General features: G+C 40.4%; 1 protein-coding gene across 1 annotated transcript in view; it reads left to right on the top strand.

The window, feature by feature from the left end:
• Positions 1–22,788, top strand: part of tmem67 (transmembrane protein 67) — a 145,966-nt gene that overhangs the window by 44,640 nt on the left and 78,538 nt on the right. Inside the window, exons 11-15 of the mRNA XM_059978620.1 lie at positions 319–475; positions 3,795–3,918; positions 17,263–17,368; positions 18,317–18,373; positions 21,537–21,635. Of these exons, the coding sequence (XP_059834603.1) occupies positions 319–475; positions 3,795–3,918; positions 17,263–17,368; positions 18,317–18,373; positions 21,537–21,635 (543 nt within the window). The remainder of the gene's footprint in view (positions 1–318; positions 476–3,794; positions 3,919–17,262; positions 17,369–18,316; positions 18,374–21,536; positions 21,636–22,788) is intronic.

Genomic DNA, 22,788 nt, shown 5'->3' with positions numbered 1-22,788 from the left:
ATGAACAGCTGTACATGACAACAAGAGGAGGTAAGATTGCAAGTAGGTCATTGAAGAATTCCAGTCACAGTGTTAAGCATAATGAGACATTAAAACATTGGAGGGTGGTGTTTTGCAAGAGGAATAATAAAACTCTGGGCAAATTGGGAATAAATAATCAAACTGATAAAAACATGTTAAATTTTACACTGCGAAATAAAGCACCTAAACTGGATGGTGTTAAGGAAGTTCAAGTGTAACATGTGTCAATTATTTGCCTTCAAAAAATATATAGGTACTGTAACCAGTTTTAATTTATATATTTTAATTTTTGGACAGTGTACACTTCCTGTTTCGAAACTTTTATCCACATATGGTGAAACTTACTTTTATGACATTTACCTACTTTACAAAGGGGAGGATGGTGAGGATAAACTAAGAGCTATCGCAGTTCGTAATTTAAATCTTCAATATAATGGAAAATTCGTAAATCGAGGTAGGCATAGTGTTCTGTTGAATTACTCATGTTTATTCTGCAGATTCCTCTGATTAAGCTAGCTACATACCGCAAATCTATCCCAAGGAAAGTATCATTGGATTTTTGGTGGAAATACTCTCTCAATTATACGCAGCTTTTAACAGAACAGCAAAGTAAATTAAAAACATTTTTTCAAATGTTATTTTAACAATAGGTGTTCTAAAAACTTCTATTGAAATAGAGCTTTCTCTTGATTTTAATCTGTTTTGCTCTTCCTTTATATTATGTAATGACTGAGTTGTTTTATTTAATTTAAACTTTAACTGCAAATAATCTCAAAGTGTGATCATGATTACATTTATTTGTGTGTTATTTGATCATGTTTAATTTCGTATGAGCTTCAGTGGAGTGTATGGCCATATAACTATGAACAGAAGTTAAACCTAGGCAACTCCTAAAATGGTTTTAGCTTATAAATCTTTATACATTTCCTAAATTCCAATTTCACATAATTTACCATTGCAATGAAATAAGAAGGAAAAGACTATTCCATCATTTACCAAATTACTCAATTTATATTTATTTCTGGGATTGGACGATAATGTGTTACAAGGGGGCGATGGGAGCTGACCCAACTGCAGGATACCAACACAGAGGTAGTATAAACAGAACTGGGTTTATTGATAGTTACTAGGATGGCCAGGGAGCAAGGACAAAATGTCAACATGGATGTAAACGTTGGATAACAAACTGATAAAACCTGGACTAGGACTTGGACAAGGAACGTGGACTTGAACTTGCCTTGGACTCGACTTGGACTAGGAACCTGTACTCAGACTCAACTTGGACTAGGAACCTGGACTCAGACTCAACTTGGACTCGGAACCTGGACCTCGGCTTGGACTGGGAACCTGGACTCATACACAACTTGGATTCGGAACCTGGACTCAGACTCAATTTGGACTAGGAACCTGGACTCAGACTCAATTTGGACTAGAAACCTGGACTCAGACTCGACTTGGACTAGGAACCTGGACTCAGACTCAACTTGGACTAGGAACCTGGACTCGACTCGGCTTGGACTCGGAACCTGGACCTCGGCTTGGTCTGGGAACCTTGACCTTGGCTTGGACTCGGAACCTGGACCTTGGCTTGGACTCGGAACCTGAACTCGACTCAGCTTGGACTCGGAACCTGGACCTCGGCTTGGACTCGGAACCTGGACCTTGGCTTGGACTCGGAACCTGGACCTCGGCTTGGACTCGGAACCTGGACCTCGGCTTGGACTCGGAACCTGGACCTCGGCTTGGACTCGGAACCTGGACCTCGGCTTGGACTCGGAACCTGGACCTCGGCTTGGACTCGGAACCTGGACCTTGGCTTGGTCTGGGAACCTGGACCTTGGCTTGGTCTGGGAACCTTGACCTTGGCTTGGACTCGGAACTTGGATCTTGACTTGGACTTGGACTCAGACCACGAGCTTGGACTTGGGCAACGAAGAGACAGAATACCCATCTTGGAGTAGCAGCAAATGGCCGGACCTACTCAGCTGGAGAGGACTTGGACAATGAGGAGAGAAAAAGCACACAACGACAGTCCATACGTATCTTTGCTCAGAGTAGCAGCAAACTGCCAGCAAGTCTTTAGCTGGCTTCGAAAACAACAGAATTCGTATCTTACTTGGAGCAGTGGCAAAACAGCCGGCAACTCAGCTGGACACGAATACGACTAAATTCGCTCAGCAGCCACAGGCACCGAAGCAACTAGAGTCCACAAATCTCGGCGGTCCTGGCATGAGCATAGTCGCAGTGGCTACGGTGAGATGACTCACTTCTGTTGACTGGATGCCGGTGATGAACGTCTGGTAACAGTCCAGCAAAAACCACTGTAACCCGGAGCATTTATTTTGCCGGTACAAAATGAAGATCAGGTGCCTTAGTCAAGGCACCCAACGGAAAAGAGGAAAAAGGAAGTAACTGGAATGATGAATCCACAGACTGGACTGTGACATAATGTTTGGCCCAAAAGGTATCAATCTTATTTGCTTTTATGTGTAATCCATTATACTTGTGACTACAAACCTTGGACATATTTATTACAAGTAAAAACAGAAAATGGTGTCAATACTCAGATAGCAACTGTTCAATGGCCTTTCATCATTTATTACCTTTGTTATAAGTTAAATTAAGCATGAATGGCAGTGGTCAGATCTATATGTTCTTGACTTCCAAATTATTTATTTTGAATAAAGGGAGAGAGTAGAACCTCATATTCCATATTCATGTTTAACTTTAGAGAAGCCCTATTTTTAAAGAACTATTTGTAACAAAATTATATTAGCAAATTGAACATCCTTTAGACATCATCCCTACTTGATATATGTTTGCTGGATTTGATGTTCATTACAGGTATAACTGTGAAGCCAGTCATAGAAGCCAGTCCAACAATGTCAGAAGTAAAACTACAACAGTATAAGAGAAGATCACAAGAATTTTTAATGTCAATCAAGGCATCATAGGAAGAGTTCACCAAAATCATGGCATTTCCTACAAAAAGTAACAAAAATTGAGATGAGATCTATACTGGATAATGCCAGATCCTCTTTAGCTATTGAATAATGCAATAGCAGAGATTTCAGAACTGCAGCCTTTGGTTCAGTTGAAAAAAAACAAACAAAAGGAATTGAAGTAAAATTAATTGGAAAAAAAGCACTTGTGTAAAACCGGACAATTTATAACACATTGAACATGAAAAGAAAAGCTTCTGCATGGGATTTCCTATGTTAGTACTCTTAGTATCTATTGTGAATGTTTGCTGGGACATTGCAGAAACTCTAGGCTGTGATATTACGAAGGTTAATTTTAATAGCCTGAAAATCATGGCGTGCATTTTCACAATTTCCTGATAGTTATTCCCAACATAGTAAAATTTCAATTATCGTCTCTCTTAAGGCTTTAATAGTGTGGCACCAGCGGATTTTCCAGACTACTGAATGTTATTTTCATTGCCCATTTTATTTTACGTTTTTTACATGTTACACAATGGTATAATAATTTTTCTAGTCAACCTGGTGAAGCAGGAAATTTGCTTTGGCTGCAAACCAATCCATATCTCTAATCTTGATGCTCTAGACCCAGCTCTAGCTCCAACTGTGCAATTGTTCCACAATCAGGATTCCTGCCTCATATTTTATACCAGTGAACAAGCCTAAGTCATTAACAATTGGATGCCAAATTATTGGGGGTTTAATGGATATGACAGGAATGCTGAACAATTCATGTTTGATTTTGAACTGAATTTCAAGTTGAACTTTTAATTCATTTTTATTGAATCACAGATGACATGATAAATAGTTGGTATTTAACCAGGCGTATTTTCTTGGTGGATACTCTAAGTGGTCGTGAAAGGAACATAGATAGCCAGCCAAGAGTGATTAGAGTTGCTAGCCACTTAAGAATCAGGTAAGAGAACTTTGACACGGAAACAGAAAAATTCTTTCCTCGCTGTGCAGAAGGAAGCAGTATTAACACAGGCTAGGAGTAGCTCCCTGATACAGGGATAGCCATAATGGCCCTGCAAAACCATACTCCCGAGTGTAAGCCAAGCATTCCACACCATTCTGCAATTATTTCTGCCAATATAGTGCACTAATAATTTAGCAGTGGAGCCTAAATAATGCATAAAATCACTTATATCCTGCTTTCAAGTTTATTTGGACTAATCATCATATGAATAAGTGTTTAATTACCTAACTTGCTTATAATGTCTTTGCATTTCTTGATGAGTAGCCACTCATGAGTAATTCAAACTTTTATGAAAAGCTATGCTTTATGCTGAGGATTTCCAAACTACAGGCATAACACCCAGTATATCTTTTCACATTGCTGCATTGTGTATGGATTGCAATGCCTGTAACAGACAAATATTGCCAGGTTCTTCTTATGGTGGCCCTTGCAGTTCTTCAAGTCCCTTGGCAGACAGGTCTGCCCTCCAGATACTTATTGACCAGATCTTGCATATTTCCTTTGACTGAATGTTGAAGTTGACTCCCTCGCTGAGTCTCTCTCCTCATTGTCAACTATAAAATGTGTTATTTCCTTCCAGCTACCGTGGTGAGTCTAACTTTAACTGCTGACACACCCTCAGATTGACAATACTGATAGCGACTGAATTGAGTGAACTCTCTATTTAGCACATTTCTGGGTGCAAATTTGTTTTGCAGTTTCTTTTGGTAGATCTCTTTTGACAGTAACAGTGAATACAGCCCTTTTTAGTACCCCCAGTTGGAATCCTGTTTCTCGGCACTGATGTGTGTGACCTGCTGCTGGTCTGCAACACAGTCAAACAGTGCTAGAGTAACAGTTCAATGCCTGTATGTATTGATTTTTTACTTTGGGGCTGATATTTTTACACAATGGTAGCTTTCAGCTTTACACAAATATTTTCGGCATCAAGATCAATAATCAAATAACAAAAAGGCACATCTGTTCTGCATTGTTGATTTTCACAAGAAATACCATTAGAAGTGAACTGAACAAATTGTTGATTGGAAGTGGAATTAGTTTATTCTTGTCAAATGTACTGAGGTACAGCAAAAAGCTTGATTTGCATACTGGTAAAACAGAACAAATTATATCGTATATCAAGGTATACAAGGTAAAACAATAACAGATTGAAGAATAGAGTGCAACAGTTACAGAAAAAGTACAATGTGGGTAGACAATAAGGTGCAGTATCAACAGTGTAGATCATGAGGTCAAGAGTCCATCTTAACATCCTAAGGAACCATTCAATATACTTATAACAGCAGTGTTAAAACTACCTTTGAGCCTGGTGTGAAGTGCTTTCAGGCTTTTGTGTCTTCTGGGTGTTGTTTTGGATTATACTGGCTGCTTTACTGATACATTGAGAAGTGCAGACAGATCCAGGGAGTGGAGGCTGGTTTCCGTGATGTGCTGAGCTGTGACCACCACTCTCTGCTGTTTCTTGCAGTCTTGGGCAGAGCTGTCACCACACCAGGTAGGATGCTTTCAATAAAAATTGGTAAATTTCGATGAAAACATACCAAATTTCTTTAGCATCTTGAGGAAGTAAAGGATGGTCTTCAATATGACGCCATTAAGTGGTGTCTCTGTGTGCCGCTCTAATGGGAATCATCAAATATTCCCAGTTAGGACTACTACAGCTGAAATCCACAGACCGAGCCATATGTACTTCAGTAAGCAACAATATATTAAGATGCTCAAAATTCTATTAATGCTCAAGTCTAGTGATATCAGCAGACTCTGGATATCGGTAGATGGCAGATTTGGGTTGCGAGTGCAGTTCACTTTTAAGAAAATGGAAGCTAAGCTAGTCTGCAGGTATGATTCAAACTCAAAGGCTTTAGAACTCCATTCCTGACCACCCTGCTGGCAAATGTACAGTCTTGGGAAAATAAAATTGAAGATCACAGAGCAAGATTGCAGTACCAGAGGGACATCAGGGTGTGCTGTGTTCTTTACTTCATGGAAACAAGGCTATCCCCTGCCATTTTGGATGCATCGCTGTAGCCCGATGGATTCACTATTCTTCACAAAGACAGAACAGCTCAATTTTCAGAGGAAGTGGAGTATGCTTTATGATTAACTCATCATGGTGCACATACATGGAGGTTCTGACTCAGTCCTACTCACCTGACCTGCAGCATCTAGGAGCCAAGTGTCATCCATTTTATCTGCCGAGGGAGTTTTTTTGCCATCATCCAGGTAGTGGTGCACGTTCCACCTCAGTCCAGTGTCAGACAGGCTCTGGAGTAGCTGAACACCAGAATCAAAGGGAAGGTGGGACCTATACAGAAGACACAGCTTGTACATGAACTGGAGGGGAACTAATATCCTAATAGAAAGGTTTGCTAATGCTGCAGAGTGGGATTTAAGCTTAAGTTGTAGGGAGATGGGAACCAGAGTGCCAGAACAGTTAATGGAAAGGTTGTGGTGACACATTTTGGTAAGACTCAGACAAAATTGGAAATCAGAATATTGGGCATGTTGCAACTAGTGTCTTGAGATGCGTATATTTCAATGAAAGAAGTATCGTAGGAAAGGCAGATGAATTCAGGGCATGAACTTAGTTACAGGAAAGGTAGGACGTGCAGCTCAATATTCCAGGGTTCCGTTGTTTTAGACATGACAGAGTGGGAGGGATTAAAGGAGGAGGTGATATTACTCGTCAGGGAAAATGTCGCAGCAGTGCTCCATCAGGACAAACTGGAGAACTTGTCTAGTGAGGTATTATGGGCTGAAATAAAAAATAAGAGAGGTATGACCATGTTAATACAGCAAAATTACAGACTACTTATTAGCCCACGGTATTTAGAGGAACAAATTTGTAGAGAGATCACAGAATGCTGCAAGAAACGTAAGGTTGCTATAGCAGGTGATTTTAACTTCCAATGTATTGACTGGGACTCTCATGCTGTAAAAGGATTAGGTGGGATAGAGTTTGTCAAATGTGTTTAAGGATGTTTCCTTCATCAGTATGTAGAATTCTGTCACAACAAGAGACCATGTGATGCTGGATCTGCTATTAGGGACTGAGATAGGTCAGGTGACAGAAGTTTATGTAGGGGAACACTTTGCATCCAGTGATCACAATTCCAATAATTTCAAAGTAAATATGCAAAAAGATAGGTTGGTCCTGTGGGTTGAGATTCTAAATTGGAGAAAGGCCAATTGTGATGGTATTATTGGAGTATAAAAGTTGCAACTTGCTATTTGCTAGAGAATGAAATTCTAAGAATGTAGAAGACAATGGTGGGTTAATGAGAGGTAGCTAAGAGATGTAGACTAGAACATGATTAAGTCAATGGGTAGAAACAATAGTGGCGGATGTACGTGTGGTACGCAACTATAGACCGATTGCATATGCTAATGCAACTAAACCAGGAGATTGCTATAAAACATGCTATGTCCAAGGATCGGTGGGCAATCAGTGACTAGCTCAATGACTGTCTCAGCTTTGATTTGCAAATTAAAGTTTAACCCTTCTTGAAGAATCTTCTGCATCTCCTAGTCATTTGTGGGGCACGAGAAACCATGACAAAATTGGCGACCGCGGCAGAACCGAAAAGAGACCCGTGGAAAGGAAACGGCAGATCAGGGATGCTTCCCAGTCCTCTAGGGACCCCCACAAGGCTAACAGTATTAAGGGTGCACCCAAACAAAAGGTAAGAATTCTATTGGCTTTGGGGAGGTCTTGGAGTCTCAGAAGTGTGGAACCACTGCTGAAGTGTCTCTCCGGTCCAAAGAATCTGGTAGAATTGGGGGTTAACAGGAGGCTCAGAGGATTGATCAAGAACACTGCAGTGAGGGTAAATACAAATAAGTTAATAAAAAGTTAAGTTAAGAAAAATTCCACGTGGTGTTGGTAAGTCCCTGTGGATACCGCTTCATACGGAACGAAGGTCTGAACGGGCAGGGAAAGGGAAGATGGAGAAAATCCCTGTGGATACCGCTTTGTATGAAACGAAGGTCTGAACGGGCAGGGAAAGGAAAATAGAGAAAGTCCTCGTGGATACCGCCTTAAGAGATAAGGGTCTGAATAGCCGAGGTGCAAAGAGCAAGTTCTGTGGGTACCACTCTGAATAGAGGTCTGTATGGGCAGAACAGAATAGGAAACAAGGACAGTCCAATATATAGTTTAAAGCGCTGGTAGATAGACAATAGACTAGGCATAGAATTAGAGTAAATAATATTATCCAGTAAATGAACTGTGAATCTCTGAAATACCTTAAAAAGAGAAAACAACATGACAGGCAAAGGAACGGCAGTAGAGATTCTGAGCAAAAAATTCCCGATAAATAAAAATGAGATCACAAAAACTTCACAAAAAAGGGAAAAAAGAACCAAAAACCTGGTCACAAAATGGCCAAGAGAAGGAACGTTTGATGTAAGCTTGTGCAAAGAAATGGAGGCACTAATTAAAAATTACAAACCAAAAGATAAATCTAAGAAAAGAGAGCAAAAAAGAGAACGAGAAATGGAAGTGCTAAAACTCTTCAGAATGGAGGGAGAAAGGCTGAGGAGGACAGGTAGAATATTGATTACAAGCGAGGAAGACACTAAGGTGCTGGAGAAACAGCCTGTTAGAGAGAGAGGAAGGTACAGTAAGAAACTGGCTTCAGCTCTGTACCCGGATGCGAAAGAAACAGTAAGGCCCCCTCCCTATAATGAGGAAGGAACCCCTAAGCAGTGCCCCCTGCTGATGGGAACAGTAAACATGCAGGGAGAAGTACAAGTTTGGGATAATGAGGAGGGAAAAAAACAATATGAGAAGGAAAAAGTGGCGATATGGAAGGAGATACAGGCAGAAGGGATAAAGGTGGAACAGGCAAAGAGAAATGAAAGAAGAGATTGAACGGATGAAATACTTGAGAGAGGAAAAGGAGTATGAGGAGTATCGGTTATACCATAGAAATAAACAGACTAGAAAAGAAAGTGGCTCATCAGGGCAGGAAGAGATGAGGCATTCAAGAGGAAGTGGAAAAAAGATAGGAGATTAGAGTCTTGGAGAAACACAAGAGAGAAGGGAATCAAGCACAAGTAAGGATCATGAGGAGTCCCTGCCACAGGTGTACAGACACGGACAGGAAGAAAGAGAAGGTAACTCTGTTAGAGAAGCTGGCACACGAAGGACATAAAGTATCCAATAAGAAAATGCAATTTTGCATGCAGCAAGTGGAATACTTAGGCAGGGTAATATCCAAGGGAGTGAAGGCGATAGCACCAGATCAGATTGAGGCAATAACTAAGGCCCCCAAACCCCAGACTGTAGGGCAGATGATGACGTTTTTGGGAATGGCAGGGTACAGCTCAGATTGGATAGGAGAATATGCTGAGATTGTGGCACCTTTGAGAAAGATAATGAAAGAAGCAGGACATACAAATTTGAAGAACGGCTTACAGTGGAATGGAGAGGTGGAAATAGCTTTCAATACTATTAAGCAGGAATTGCAGTCAGCACCAGCATTAGCTTCACCTGACTACGAGAAGGTTTTTCATTTGTATGTATCTAACCGACAGGAGGGTTATGTCACAGCGGTTCTAACACAAGAGACAGGCACAGGAAAAGCAAAGCAGCCGATAGCATACTACAGTACAAGACTAGATGAGGTGGCTCAGGGGTATCCACTCTGTTATCAGGGATTGGCGGTGCTGTACAATGCATATGGAAAGGCATCATCTGTAACCCTGGGCTATCCTGTGACTCTGTACACACACCACAAAGTAGCAGAATTGCTGGAAAGAGGGAAATTTGTGCTGACGCCAGCCAGGATAGCAGCGTATCAGATGCTATTGACATTTCCAAATATAACTATACAGAGATGCACTACCAGTAATATAGCCGATTGTGTCCCTTTGGGCTATGAAGGAGAACCCCATGATTGTGTAGGGAAGACGATGGCATTTGCCAAATTGAGAGCAGATTTACGGTCAGAACCACTAGAGGATGCAGATAAAAAGGTTCTGTTTGTAGATGGCTCTTGTTATAGGGACTATGATGGAAATCATGCAGGGTTCTCAGTAGTGCAGCAGGATCAGTCAAGCTATAAGATTATTAGGATGGAGTCCTGTCCCCAACCGTGTTCTGCCCAACTAGCGGAAATCAAAGCCCTGATAGCTGCGTGTGAAATGATGGAAGGTGAGAAAGTAGACATCTATACTGATTCAGCATATGCTCATGGAGTATGCCATTTGTTCGGGGCAGTGTGGAAGCAGAGAGGTTTTAAAAAAGTAATGGAGATCCCATACAACATTGTCAGCGAATTCTAGACTTAATAAAAGCCATAATAAAACCTAAAGCATTGGCTATAGTAAAATGCCAGGCACATAACAAGGGAAATGATGTAATAACAAAGGGAAATCAAGCTGCGGACGAGACAGCCAGAAAAGCGTCTGGATGTACATCAGCTGTCATTGCCCCCCAGGTAAGCCTAGCTCCAGAACCAGTGGTAGAGGACCTAATTGAAATACAAGGTAAGGCAACTTTGGCAGAACAGACAATGTGGAGATGAAGGGGGGCCAAGTAGAACCTGAAAGGCTTATGGAGCATGGAAGACGGTTTGTTGGTAGTGCCCACCCCTCTACTGACAATTCTGATTTCAGAAGTGCATGGGATTGACCATTGTGCAAGGGGGGAAGTGAGAAAGAAGGATGGTTTTCGGTCACCTTATTTACAGGCTTCAGTGGGCTTTGTCTTGTCACAGTGCGAGGTATGCGCACAGAATGCAGGGTTCGGACACCAGTTATTTGACTGGTTAGAAAGTAGACTCGGAGGATGGGGAGCATGGCTGACTAAAATGGCAATAACTGTCAGTATTGTATTGTTGAGCTGTGCGCTTGTGCTGTGCTGTTTTCTTCCTTGTCTCAAATCTCTCGTAGTGCGTGCTGCAACCAAACAATTTCCGATTGCTCGTGGCAATTACTGAAGCAAGTTTAGTGGAGAAAGAAACACCAAAAATGTATCGTTACAGCCTACAACACCTGTAGAATGAACAAGAGCAAAACGACAGTGTGGGAGTAGATTGTAAGGGCTTCTGAGTCTTTTTCCCTGTCTCAAGTACAGAGGAACAGGTTTTGGCTCAGCCGCCCAGGGTAACAGGGAGAAAATACTTTGAGGTCTTGGCGCAGAAAATTACAGTTTAACCCGAGATTTGGGAATAAGTGCTTGAGTTTATTGGGGCTTTTGTGCGCGGACTCTTAGTCTTCTTTCTCTGTGTAAAACCCTCTGGGTCTCAAAGGGGGATTATATTGGAGTATAAAAGTTGCAACTTGCTATTTGCTGGAGAATGAAATTCTAAGAATGTAGAAGACAATGGTGGGTTAATGAGAGGTAGCTAAGAGATGTAGATTAGAACATGATTCAGTCAATGGGTAGAAACAATATTGGTGGATGTACGTGTGGTACGCAACTATAGACCAATTGCATATGCTAATGCAACTAAACCAGGAGATTGCTATAAAACATGCTATGTCCAAGGATCGGTGGGCAATCAGCGACTAGTTCAATGACTGTCTCAGCTTTGATTTGCAAATTAAAGTTTAACCCTTCTTGAAGAATCTTCTGCATCTCCTAGTCATTTGTGGGGCACGAGAAACCACATCAGTATCAGAGATGATCTGGCAAGTGTGGATTGGCACAGCCTGTTTTTTAGCAAGGGCATACTTGATAAGTGGGAGGCCTTCAAAAGTGAAAGTTTGAGAGTACAAAGATTGCATGTGCCTGTCAGAATAAAAGGTAAAAATAACAGGTATAGGGAAGCTTGGTTTTCAAGTGATATTGTTGGCAGTATATTGTTTAATCAAGCATTCTTTGTTGTTTACATAATTCATTATGGGTTACGTGTAAAATTATGTGAATGCTATACCTCATTGTGCCAGCATGTCATATGTGCACCTCACTAAAAAAAAAGTATAAAGGAAGTACTGTGCCTCTTCCCCAGGGCACCACTGCTCAGTACAAGAGGATATGGCTTTAAGTTAAGGGGTGAGAAGTTCAAGGGGGATATTAGAGGAAGGTTTTTTACTCAGAGAGCAGTTGGTGCGTAGAATGTACTGCCTGAGTCAGTGGTGGAGACAGATACACTAGTGAAATTTAAGAGACTACGAGACAGGTATATGGAGGAATTCAAGGTGGGGGGATATATGGGTGTCATGGTCCCTTCTGGCAATCCCCCACCTGGCTATTTACCTCAGGAATTGGGCTTCAATCCCCTCATTTAGTTTCCAATCATTCCCAGGTTCCACTAACTACACACACCTGCTTTCCAACAGCAAATGCAGTATAAAAACCCTGTGATCCCAACAAGGAACTGACAATTTGTTGGTTGACTCCAGTGTGAGTAACCTTGTTTCATGGTTCTTAGGACTGCAAGTCTAGCCTCGCTCATGGATACCGATGCCACGCTCGCTACATCAAGAACATCTCCCGACTCTGCCTCTGCGCCTGTGTCCTGCACTTGGGTTCATCTTCAGCCTTGTACTTGCATCAATGGGAGGCAGGGTTTAAGGGTTGGCACAACATTGTGGGCTGAAGGGCCTGTGCTGTACTAAATATGCAAATGTTAGAAGAGAAGTAAGAAATAACATAAGAACATAAGAGATAGGAGCAGGAGTAGGCCAATCGGCCCCTTAAGCCTGCTCCGCCATTCAACAAGATCATGGCTGATCCAATCTTAACTCTAGTTATCACCGAATCCCACAAGGCAACAGTGCCAACCAACAGGGCACCATGCCACCCATTTTATTTTATTATTCATCCCGCCCAAACCCATGTGATCACCCGGGGAAAAAAAAGACGATTTGCCAATTGAGGAGAAAAAATCTGGAAAATTCCTCTCCGACCCATCCAGGCTATCGAAAACTGGCCCAGGAGATCACATGACTGATCTAAACCTAGCCTCATGTCCACTTACCTGCTCACTCGCCATATCCCCTAATGCCATTTTTATCCAGGAAAATGTCTATCTCCGTTTTGAATTTATTGAGTGTAGTAGCTTCCACAGCTCTTTGGGGCAGTAAATTCCAAAGCCCCACTACCCTCTGAGTGAAGAAATTTCTCCTCATCTCAGTCCTGGAATGGTATCCCCTTATTTTAAGATTATGCCCCCTAGTCCTAGTTTCACCCATCATTGGGAACATTTTCCCTGCATCCACCCGATCAAGCCCCTTCACAATCTTATATGTTTCAATAAGATCGCCTCTCATTCTTCGGAACTCCAATGAGTAGAGTCCCAATCTACTCAACCTCTCATCATACATCAACCCACCCATCCCCGGAATTAACCCAGTGAACCTTCTCTGCACTGCCTCAAGAGCCAGTATGTCCTTTCTTAAATATGGACACTAGAACTGCACACAGTACTCCAGGTGTGGTCTCACCAATACCTGGTACAACTGCAGTAAGACCTCCCTGTTCTTATACTCCATCCCCCTAGCAATAAAAGCCAGCATTCCATTGGCCTTCTTGACCACCTGCTGCACTTGCATACTAACTTTTTGTGTTTCCTGCACCAGGACCCCCCAGATCCCTTTGCACAGAAGTACTTTCCAGTTTCTCTCCGTTTAGATAATAACTTGCTCTATTATTTTTCCTGCCAAAGTGCAAGACCTCACACTTGTCAGTATTATATTTCATCTGCCAAATGTCTGCCCAATCACTCAGCCTATCTATGTCCCCCTGCAGGGTTTCAATGTCCTCCGCACTCATTACACTCCCTCCCATCTTTGTGTCATCAGCAAACTTCGATACGTTGCACTTAGTCCCTTTCTCCAAATTAATATAGATTGTAAAGAGTTGGGGTCCCAACACTGACCCCTGTGGAACACCACTAGTCACCAACTGCCAGTCTGAGAATAAACCATTTATCCCAACTCTCTGTTTTCTGTTAGAAAGCCAATCCTCCACCCATGCCAGAATATTACCCCCAATCCCATGATTTTTTACTTTAAGTAATAATCTTTGGTGAGGCACCTTGTCAAATGCCTTTTGGAAGTCCAAATACACCACATCCACTGGTTCCCCTTTATCTACCCTATATGTTATGTCCTCAAAGAACTCCAACAAATTTGTCAAACATGACTTCCCTTTTGTAAAACCATGCTGACTTTGTCCTATTAAGCTATGTTTATCCAAATGCCCTGTTACTGTTTCCTTAATTATCGATTCCAACATTTTGCCAACCACAGATGTTAGGCTAACTGGCCTATAATTCCCAGCCTTCTGTCTATTGCCCTTTTTAAATAAAGGAGTTACATTAGCATTTTTCCAAACTGCCGGGACCATTGCCGAGTCCAGCGAGTTTTGAAAAATTACCACTAATGCATCCACAATCCCGACCGCCACTTCCCTTAAGACCCTAGGATGCAAGCCATCCGGTCCAGGGAATTTAAAGAATTTAAAGAATTAAAAAAAAATTCTAACAGGAGAGGGTTATCACTTCTCTTGCTGTAGGTTGACTCATTATAGAGCCTAATGGCCAAGGGTAAGAATGACCTCATATTGTGCTCTTTAGAGCAGCATATTTGTCTTAGTCTATTACTAAAAGTGTTCCTCTGTTCAGCCAAGGTGGCATGCAGACAGTGAGAAACATTGTCTAGAATTGTCAGGATTTTACATGGGGTCCTGTTGGCATCATCCATGTTGATGCCACATCCCCAGCACACCACTGCATAGAAGATTGTACTGGCGGTAACAGACTGGTAGAACATGTGAAGGAGAGGCCTTCACATGTGGTTGTGGAAGGTTGATATTCAGATTGAAGATCTGTGACCAGTGGTATCAGCAGGGATTGATGCTGTTTGTCAGCTATATTAATGATTTGGATGACAATATTATTAACACGTACACCAAAATTGGTGTACGTTGGACACTGAAGAAGGTCATCGAAGATTATATCAGAATACAGATGAACTAGGCAAATGAAATAAGGAAAGGCAGATGGAAATCAACTTCAACAAATATGAGGTGTTGCATTTTCATGTAGTGAAACCATTGTAAGACTTAAAAAGTAAATGATGGGACTGAAAAATATTGTAGAACAGAGAGACCTGAGGATACTTGTGTTTGGTTCCCTTAAAGTGGCAATACATGTAGGTAGGGTGGTGAAGAAGGTACGTTGCATGCTTGCCTTCATTGGTCAATTCACTGTGTACAGGAGTTGCGATATAATGTTGAGAATATACGAGCCATTGGTGAGACTAAACCTGGAGTACTGTGAGCATTTCTGGTCATCCCACTATATATAGTGTGTAAGACTTCTGCACAGTACTGTATACAAGGGAAAACAATAACAAAATGCAGGATGAAGTGTTACAGAAAAAATGCAGTTCAGATAGGCAATAAGGTGTAAGGCTATAATGAGCTATAGCCTAAATGGTCTAATAACAGAAGGATAGAAGCTGTTCTTGAGCCTGGCAGTACAAGTTTCCAGGATTTTGTATCTTCTGGCTGATGGGATGGTGAGAGGTGGGGAGTGGGGTGCGCAGAAAAGATGTCCAGAAGAGTTGGTATTTGATTATGTTGTCTGCTTTACCAAAGCAGTTAGAAATGTAAACAGAATTCACGAAGGAATGCTAATTTCTGAGGTGTACTGGCCTGTGCACAACAAAGAGTAAGTGGAGTTTCTGAAGTGTTTTCAAGATATCTTTATTTTCCTGTACTTGTTTGACATAACAAGGAAAATATAATTGCTAGACTTAGTTCTGGAAAAGGAACAAGGTCAGTTCTCCAACTGATCAGTGTTGAAGTGTCTGGGTAACAGTATCCCTAATATTGTAATGCTTAAAATGGCTTTGAAAGAGATTATAGACCATTTCAAGTTTTAAAAAATGTAATTGGAGAATAGCCAAATCTGGTCTGGCCCAGGTAAAATGTAATCTAGGCTTGGAAAAATTTTACTTGAATAATTAGGGACCTCAAAGATGAAAATATTTCAACTCCAAACTAGATACATGATGGAGAAGGTTAAAGAAATTAAAGCCAGAAATTGGTTTTAAAAAAAAGTGGAATGTAAAACAACTGACAGAAAAGAATATGACAAGTATACAAAATTATGAGGTGCATGAAAAAGATGGATAGCAGGGTAAACTAATAACAGAGATACGTAAACCAGGCATTAGTTTAAATTCAGGAATAACAGGTTAGAGCTGAGCCAAGGAAAATTATTTTCAGCAATCTGGAATGCACTGCCTGAAAAGGTAACAAAAGCACAAAAGGATTTGGACCAAGTGCCAGGAAATGGGTTTAGTATAGGTAGGTTCTGTACTTGAGAGTTTACAATGGATATGATGAGCCAATGGACACATTTCCAAGCTGTATGATTCTATAATTTAATGATACTGTTAATGCAATAAAATCTTTGAAGAAATAACTTACCATGGATAAAGGGGAAACTGGTGGGTGTGCTATACAGATTTCCAGGCATAAGGTGCTGTATCAAAGGTCATTGTAGAAAATAAAAACTCCTTATTTTGGAGGAAACATACTGGTGTTGATGTAAAATTAGCTGGCCATCAGGAAACAAAAAAAAAGGTGTATATAGGTCCTTCTTTTGATTGGCAAAATGTAACAAGGTGTGTAGCATGGAGATGAGTTCCTGGGCCTCAACTATTTACAGTTTAGATACATGACTTAGAGGAAGGCATTGAGGCACTGTTGTTGAAAAAAGGATCTAGTGCTTTCCTGGCCTATAATATATGACAAATAAACTCTTCTCGAGCTTCTAGCTGGGTACAGGACAACAGTACAACTGTTGTTGAATTTGCTGATACACACACATAAGGGAAGCTCAGGTGTGAAGAGGACATGAGGAGGATATCAGTAGATGGGATAACGAGGATCTTGCAAGTGGAGGATAATACAACAATTGTGAAACCACCCATTTTGACATGAAAAATAAAATGTGTTTCATCATCTAGTGGAAAACTCAGAACTCTGTAAGACACTTAGCTCTGAATGACTTGATGAATTGGTTATAAAAAGTTTGCAAGCAAAGATATTTTACGCACATGTGAATTGGAAAGAAGATAAATGTAGCTTAAGAGATCAGAAGAGAAATCTTACGTTAGAGGACATGGTTGATATACTAAATAGTTGTATTTACATTGTTCTTGACCAAACACTGGAACATTTGAGTAAGCTAATTTATTAGGGATTTTGTTCAATTAAAATTATAATAATAAAATTTGGTTATTAAAACTATTTAGTTTGTGTTTAAATCAATGAACGCTCGAGGAAGCTTTGGTGTTATCATATTGATTTTGCAGTGTAATTCTTATGCCCGATACTCCACAAGGAAAGATCTTTCCTCCTGTTATAACAATCTCTTACACAGATGTGAAGATACAAAATCCAGATCAACAAACTATTTCAGTAAGTATGATTCCCTTTTTGAATAAAACACATTCAATTATGAATATAGGCCTTACTCATTATCATGTTAATTTTGTCATGAAGTCGATTGAAGACTGAACCATTGATATAATCTTTAATATTTCTATATGAAACTGCATGCATCCTTAGATAATAAAACCATAAGACAGAGAAGCAGAATTAGGCCATTCAGCCCATCACATCTTTTCTACTATTCCATCATGGCTGATTTATTATCCCTCTCAACCTCATTCTCTTGCCATCTCCTCGTAATCTTTCACACTCTAATTAGTGAGTTGTACTATTCATTGCTCATGATATGCAGCAACCAGAAAACACTGGGTTTAATCTTCCAAATTCAGACAAAAATGTAACTTTTTAAATTGATAAATTATATTAAAATAAGCAACAATGAACAGCAAACTAGTTGTACAGATTAAAGAAAGTTTTCTGGAAGATTGGGAAACTGTCTTTACAAATGAATATGCATAACAAAGTCTCACAAGCTCTGATAATCTGGCATCTTCAGGGCTTTGTTACGCCAGATTTGCAGATTTTTAAAACTATTGGATGTTGTACCAACACATTTTTATTTCACTCACTTTTGTTTTACATATTAGCTATGGTATACATTTTCCACTGAATTCAAAGAATTTAAAGGGAGAAAGAAATATCCATGAACTTCAGATACTGGCTGCAGACACATAGTTGCCCATGTTCCTACCCTTGGTGCTTCAAATCTAACCCTGGCTCCTGCCACATATCTGGCCAACAATTCAGTTCATACACTGAACCCCCAACTTATACCTCAAACCAATAACCAATACGCTGAGGTATCTGGGTTCCAAACAGAATGGGTTTCAAATTTATGATAGATTATCAGTGTCACTAATTTGATTGCACCAAACTAATGCTTTATTTGCTGTTTTTTTTTCATATACCTAACAGATATCTTTTTCTGTTGAATATCAAATGGACTTGACTACAGCATTTCAAAATACGAAGGTAATAATCTGTCATTTATTCTAAAAATATTTATACTCAAACAACATACTGTCTACTTTTTGTTTTTCATGGCATCCAATGTCATTATTGTCTGTCTTTACCTCAAATTGAGTTTTTATCATCTGTATCAATTGCTGGAAGTTTGATGTTAAGTATTTAAAATGTATCAATTAATCTTGCTTATGTTGGTCCAACTTCAGCTCAATCTGCTTATTATAATCAGACTGAATTCCAAATGGTACTTTGTTTTCGATGAAGTGATATACATTATCCCATTCAAAACTAGTTTCAGAATAGTTTATTGTTTTTCATTTCATTTTTTGAATAGTAGGTAAAATATTCTTAAATAAATTTGTCTATCTTGATTGCTGCCCATATAGTGGTTATAGTGGAAAAACTAATATTATGCTGCTACACTAGTATAGCTGTGGAAACATAGAAACATAGAAAATAGGTGCAAGAGTAGGCCATTCGGCCCTTCAAGCCTGCACCGCCATTCAGTATGATCATGGTTGATCATCCAACTCAGAACCCTGTACCTGCTTTCTCTCCATACCCCCTGATCCCTTTAGCCACAAGGACCATATCTAACTTCCTCTTAAATACAGCCAATGAACCAGCCTCAACTGTTTCCTGTGGTAGAGAATTCCACAGATTCACCACTCTCTGTGTGAAGAAGTTTTTCCTCATCTCGGTCCTAAAAGGCTTCCCCATTATCCTTAAACTGTGACCCCCTCGTTCTGGACTTCCCCAACATCGGAAACAATCTTCCTGCATCTAGCCTTTCCAATCCCTTTAGAATTTTATACGTTTCAATAAGATCCCCCCTCAATCTTCTAAATTCCAGTGAGTATAAGCCTAGTCGATCCAGTCTTTCTTCATATGAAAGTCCTGCCATCCCAGGAATCAATCTGGTGAACCTTCTCTGTACTCCCTCTATGGCAAGAATGTCTTTTCTCAGATTAGGGGATTAAAACTGCACACAATATTCTAGGTGTGGTCTCACCAAAGCCTTGTACAACCGCAATAGAACCTCCCTGCTCCTGTACTCAAATCCTTTTGCTATGAATACCAACATACCATTTGCCTTTTTCACCGCCTGCTGTACCTGCATGCCCACCTTCAATGACTGGTGTACAATGACACGCAGGTCTCATTGCATCTCCCCTTTTCCTAATCAGCCACCGTTCAGATAATAATCTGTTTTCCTGTTCTTGCAACCAAAGTGGATAACCTCACATTTATCCACATTAAATTGTATCTGCCATGAATTTGCCCACTCACCTAACCTATCCAAGTCACCCTGCATCCTTTTAGCATCCTCCTCACAGCTAACACCGCCGCCCAGCTTCGTGTCATCTGCAAACTTGGAGATGCTGCATTTAATTCCCTCGTCTAAATCATTAATATATATTGTAAACAACTGGGGTCTCAGCACTGAGCCTTGCGGTACCCTACTAGTCACTGCCTGCCATTCTGAAAAGGTCCCGTTTACTCCCACTCTTTGCTTCCTGTCTGCCAACCAATTCTCTATCCACATCAATACCATACCCCCAGTGCCGTGTGCTTTAAGTTTGCACACTACTCTCCTGTGTGGGACCTTGTCAAAAGCCTTTTGAAAATCTAAATTTACCACATCCACTGGCTCTCCCCTATCCACTCTACTAGTTACATCTTCAAAAAATTCTGTAAGATTCATCAGACATGATTTTCCTTTCACAAATCCATGCTGACTTTGTCTGATGATTTCACCTCTTTCCAAATGTGCTGTTATCACATCCTTGATAACTGACTCTAGCATTTTCCCCACCACTGATGTCAGACTAACCAGTCTATAATTCCCCGGTTTCTCTCTCCCTCCTTTTTTAAAAAGTGGGGTTACATTAGCCACCCTCCAATCCTCAGGAACTAATCCAGAATCTAAGGAGTTTTGAAAACTTATCACTAATGCATCCACTATTTCTTGGGCTACTTCCTTAAGCACTCTGGGCTGCAGGCCATCTGTGGAGCTATGCTGATTAGTCATAAGCCTTGACTTCACGGTCTGATTAATCCTACCACATTCATCTGTGTGCCAGGGACAAATGACAGCATAAGGGTCTGTTAAATCTCATATATGTACATTTTTGCATCAGACTTGTGTTAAACTCACCTCTTGTGATATTAATTTTTACTTATCAAAATAATTTCAAGTGATTTTCGCATAATGTTAGACACATCTTGTGAATTTTTTTTGTTGGCTGGGCATAATTCCCAATAAAAGTATCTCATTAAAAAAGTTAGGTGCAAATGTATATGAATGTGTCAAGTGTAATAAATTGTAAAAATACAAACATTTCTAGAACATTATCATCATCAGGAGAGGGTCCAATTTTCTATACTGTTTCTAAAATGGAACCTGGATTCTGCATTTCGAGTCCAATACCTCATCATGCAACACAGTTCTCTTGTTTTATGGGAATTAATTTTGTCAAGCATTGAAAAGTATGTTTGCAGGATCTATTTAAATTTACCAATAAGTCAATGTTCCAAATTTAAGTTTATCTTATGTATCTTTCAACTTGTATTAAATTGATTGACAGGGAGATGAAATTAAATTGAAAGGATTTTTCACTTTGAGAAAGGAGGAAGCCACTTTAATGTCCATTTAAAAGATATGGAGCAGCACAGTGGCACAGCTAATAGAGTTGTTGCCTCACAGCACAAAGACCTGGGTCCAAATTTGACCATGGGTGCTGTCTTCTTTTCACATTTCTGCTATGACAATGTGGGCAGGTGGTTCGATTTCCTCCCACATGCCAAAGATGTTTGGACCGATAGGTTAATTAGCCACTGTAACTTGTCTCTAGCACATACAGTAGACAAGTGTTGGAGGATAAATCTGGTAGGAGTTGATCAAAATAATGGTAGAATAATATGCGGGATTAATGTAGAATTAGAGTAAGTTGGTGGTTAGCAGTTAACATGGACTCAATGGGCTGAAGGAACTTTCCCATTATGTATCTCCCTGTGATTGTGTGCCTCTATAAATACCAAGTTCTGAGTGCTCAAGCTGGACTAATCAACTCTCAAAATCAGAGAGTATTAGGAGAATGATGAGCAGAAAAAATATAATCAGTAATTTTATTTATCATGCATATTTAACAATTTTCTTCTGCTTTAGATTGCACTTGGTTTCTTGGCAGGCTTATCAGCTTTATATTCAGTGGTAAAGACAGCCAGTTGGAAAAGACGAGTTGGATCTCCGTTGATTGATATTCCAGTATGTAGAATTTAAGAGGCACTATTAAGACAAGTACATCACATCTCAACTTCTCATAGCACATGGACTGAACCTATAAAGTTAATAGGTCAAAATTTATGTGAAAAACACTTATTTCCAGTATGCACTTATGGCATATGGCAAGCCTCTGCAGAAGCTTAAGACTAGAAAATAATCAAATATGAAATTAAATTTGTTCTTGTTGTTTTTCTTCAAATGTTTTAAACATAATTTCTAATCTCCTCTTACTTTCTTTAAGTGTAATATATCATATAACAGTTTCAGGGAAATGTACTATGGACATGTGGTCGATGTTTAAGGATCTCTTGCAGGATGTTAGGGATAAATTTGTCACGATGAGGAAGATAAAGAATGGTAGGGTGAAGGAACCATGGGTGACAAGTGAAGTGGAAAATCTAGTCAGGTGGAAGAAGGCAGCATACATGAGGTTTAGGAAGCAAGGATCAGATGGGTCTATTGCGGAATATAGGGTAGCAAGAAAGGAGCTTAAGAAGGGGCTGAGAAGAGCAAAAAAGGGGCATGAGAAGGCCTTGGCGAGTAGGGTGAAGGAAAACCCCAAGGCATTCTTCAATTATGTGAAGAACGAAAGGATGACAGGAGTGAAGGTAGGACCGATTAGAGATAAAAGTGGGAAGATGTGCCTGGAGGCTGTGGAAGTGAGCAAGGTCCTCAATGAATACTTCTCTTCGGTATTCACCACTGAGAGGGAACTTGATGACAGTGAGGACAATATGAGTGAGGTTGATGTTCTGGAGCGTGTTGATATTAAGGGAGAGGAGGTGTTGGAGTTGTTAAGATACATTAGGACAGATAAGTCCACGGGGTCTGATGGAATATTCCCCGGGCTGCTCCACGAGGCAAGGGAAGAGATTGCTGAACCTCTGGCTAGGATCTTTATGTCCTCGTTATCCATGGGAATGGTAACAGAGGATTGGAGGGAGGTGAATATTGTCCCTTTGTTCAAAAAAGGTAGTAGGGATAGTCCAGGTAATTACAGACCAGTGAGCCTTACGTCTGTGGTGGGAAAGCTGTTGGGAAAGATTCTTAGAGATAGGATCTATGGGCAATTAGAGAATCATGGTCTGATCAGGGACAGTCAGCATGGCTTTGTGAAGGGCAGATCATGCATAAC

This window comes from Hypanus sabinus, chromosome 1 (genome assembly GCF_030144855.1).
Source record: "Hypanus sabinus isolate sHypSab1 chromosome 1, sHypSab1.hap1, whole genome shotgun sequence".
In the NCBI taxonomy this organism is placed as follows: Eukaryota; Metazoa; Chordata; class Chondrichthyes; order Myliobatiformes; family Dasyatidae; genus Hypanus; species Hypanus sabinus.
Note: the sequence above shows the minus strand (reverse complement) of the source record. Positions and strands in the feature narration are given on the sequence as shown.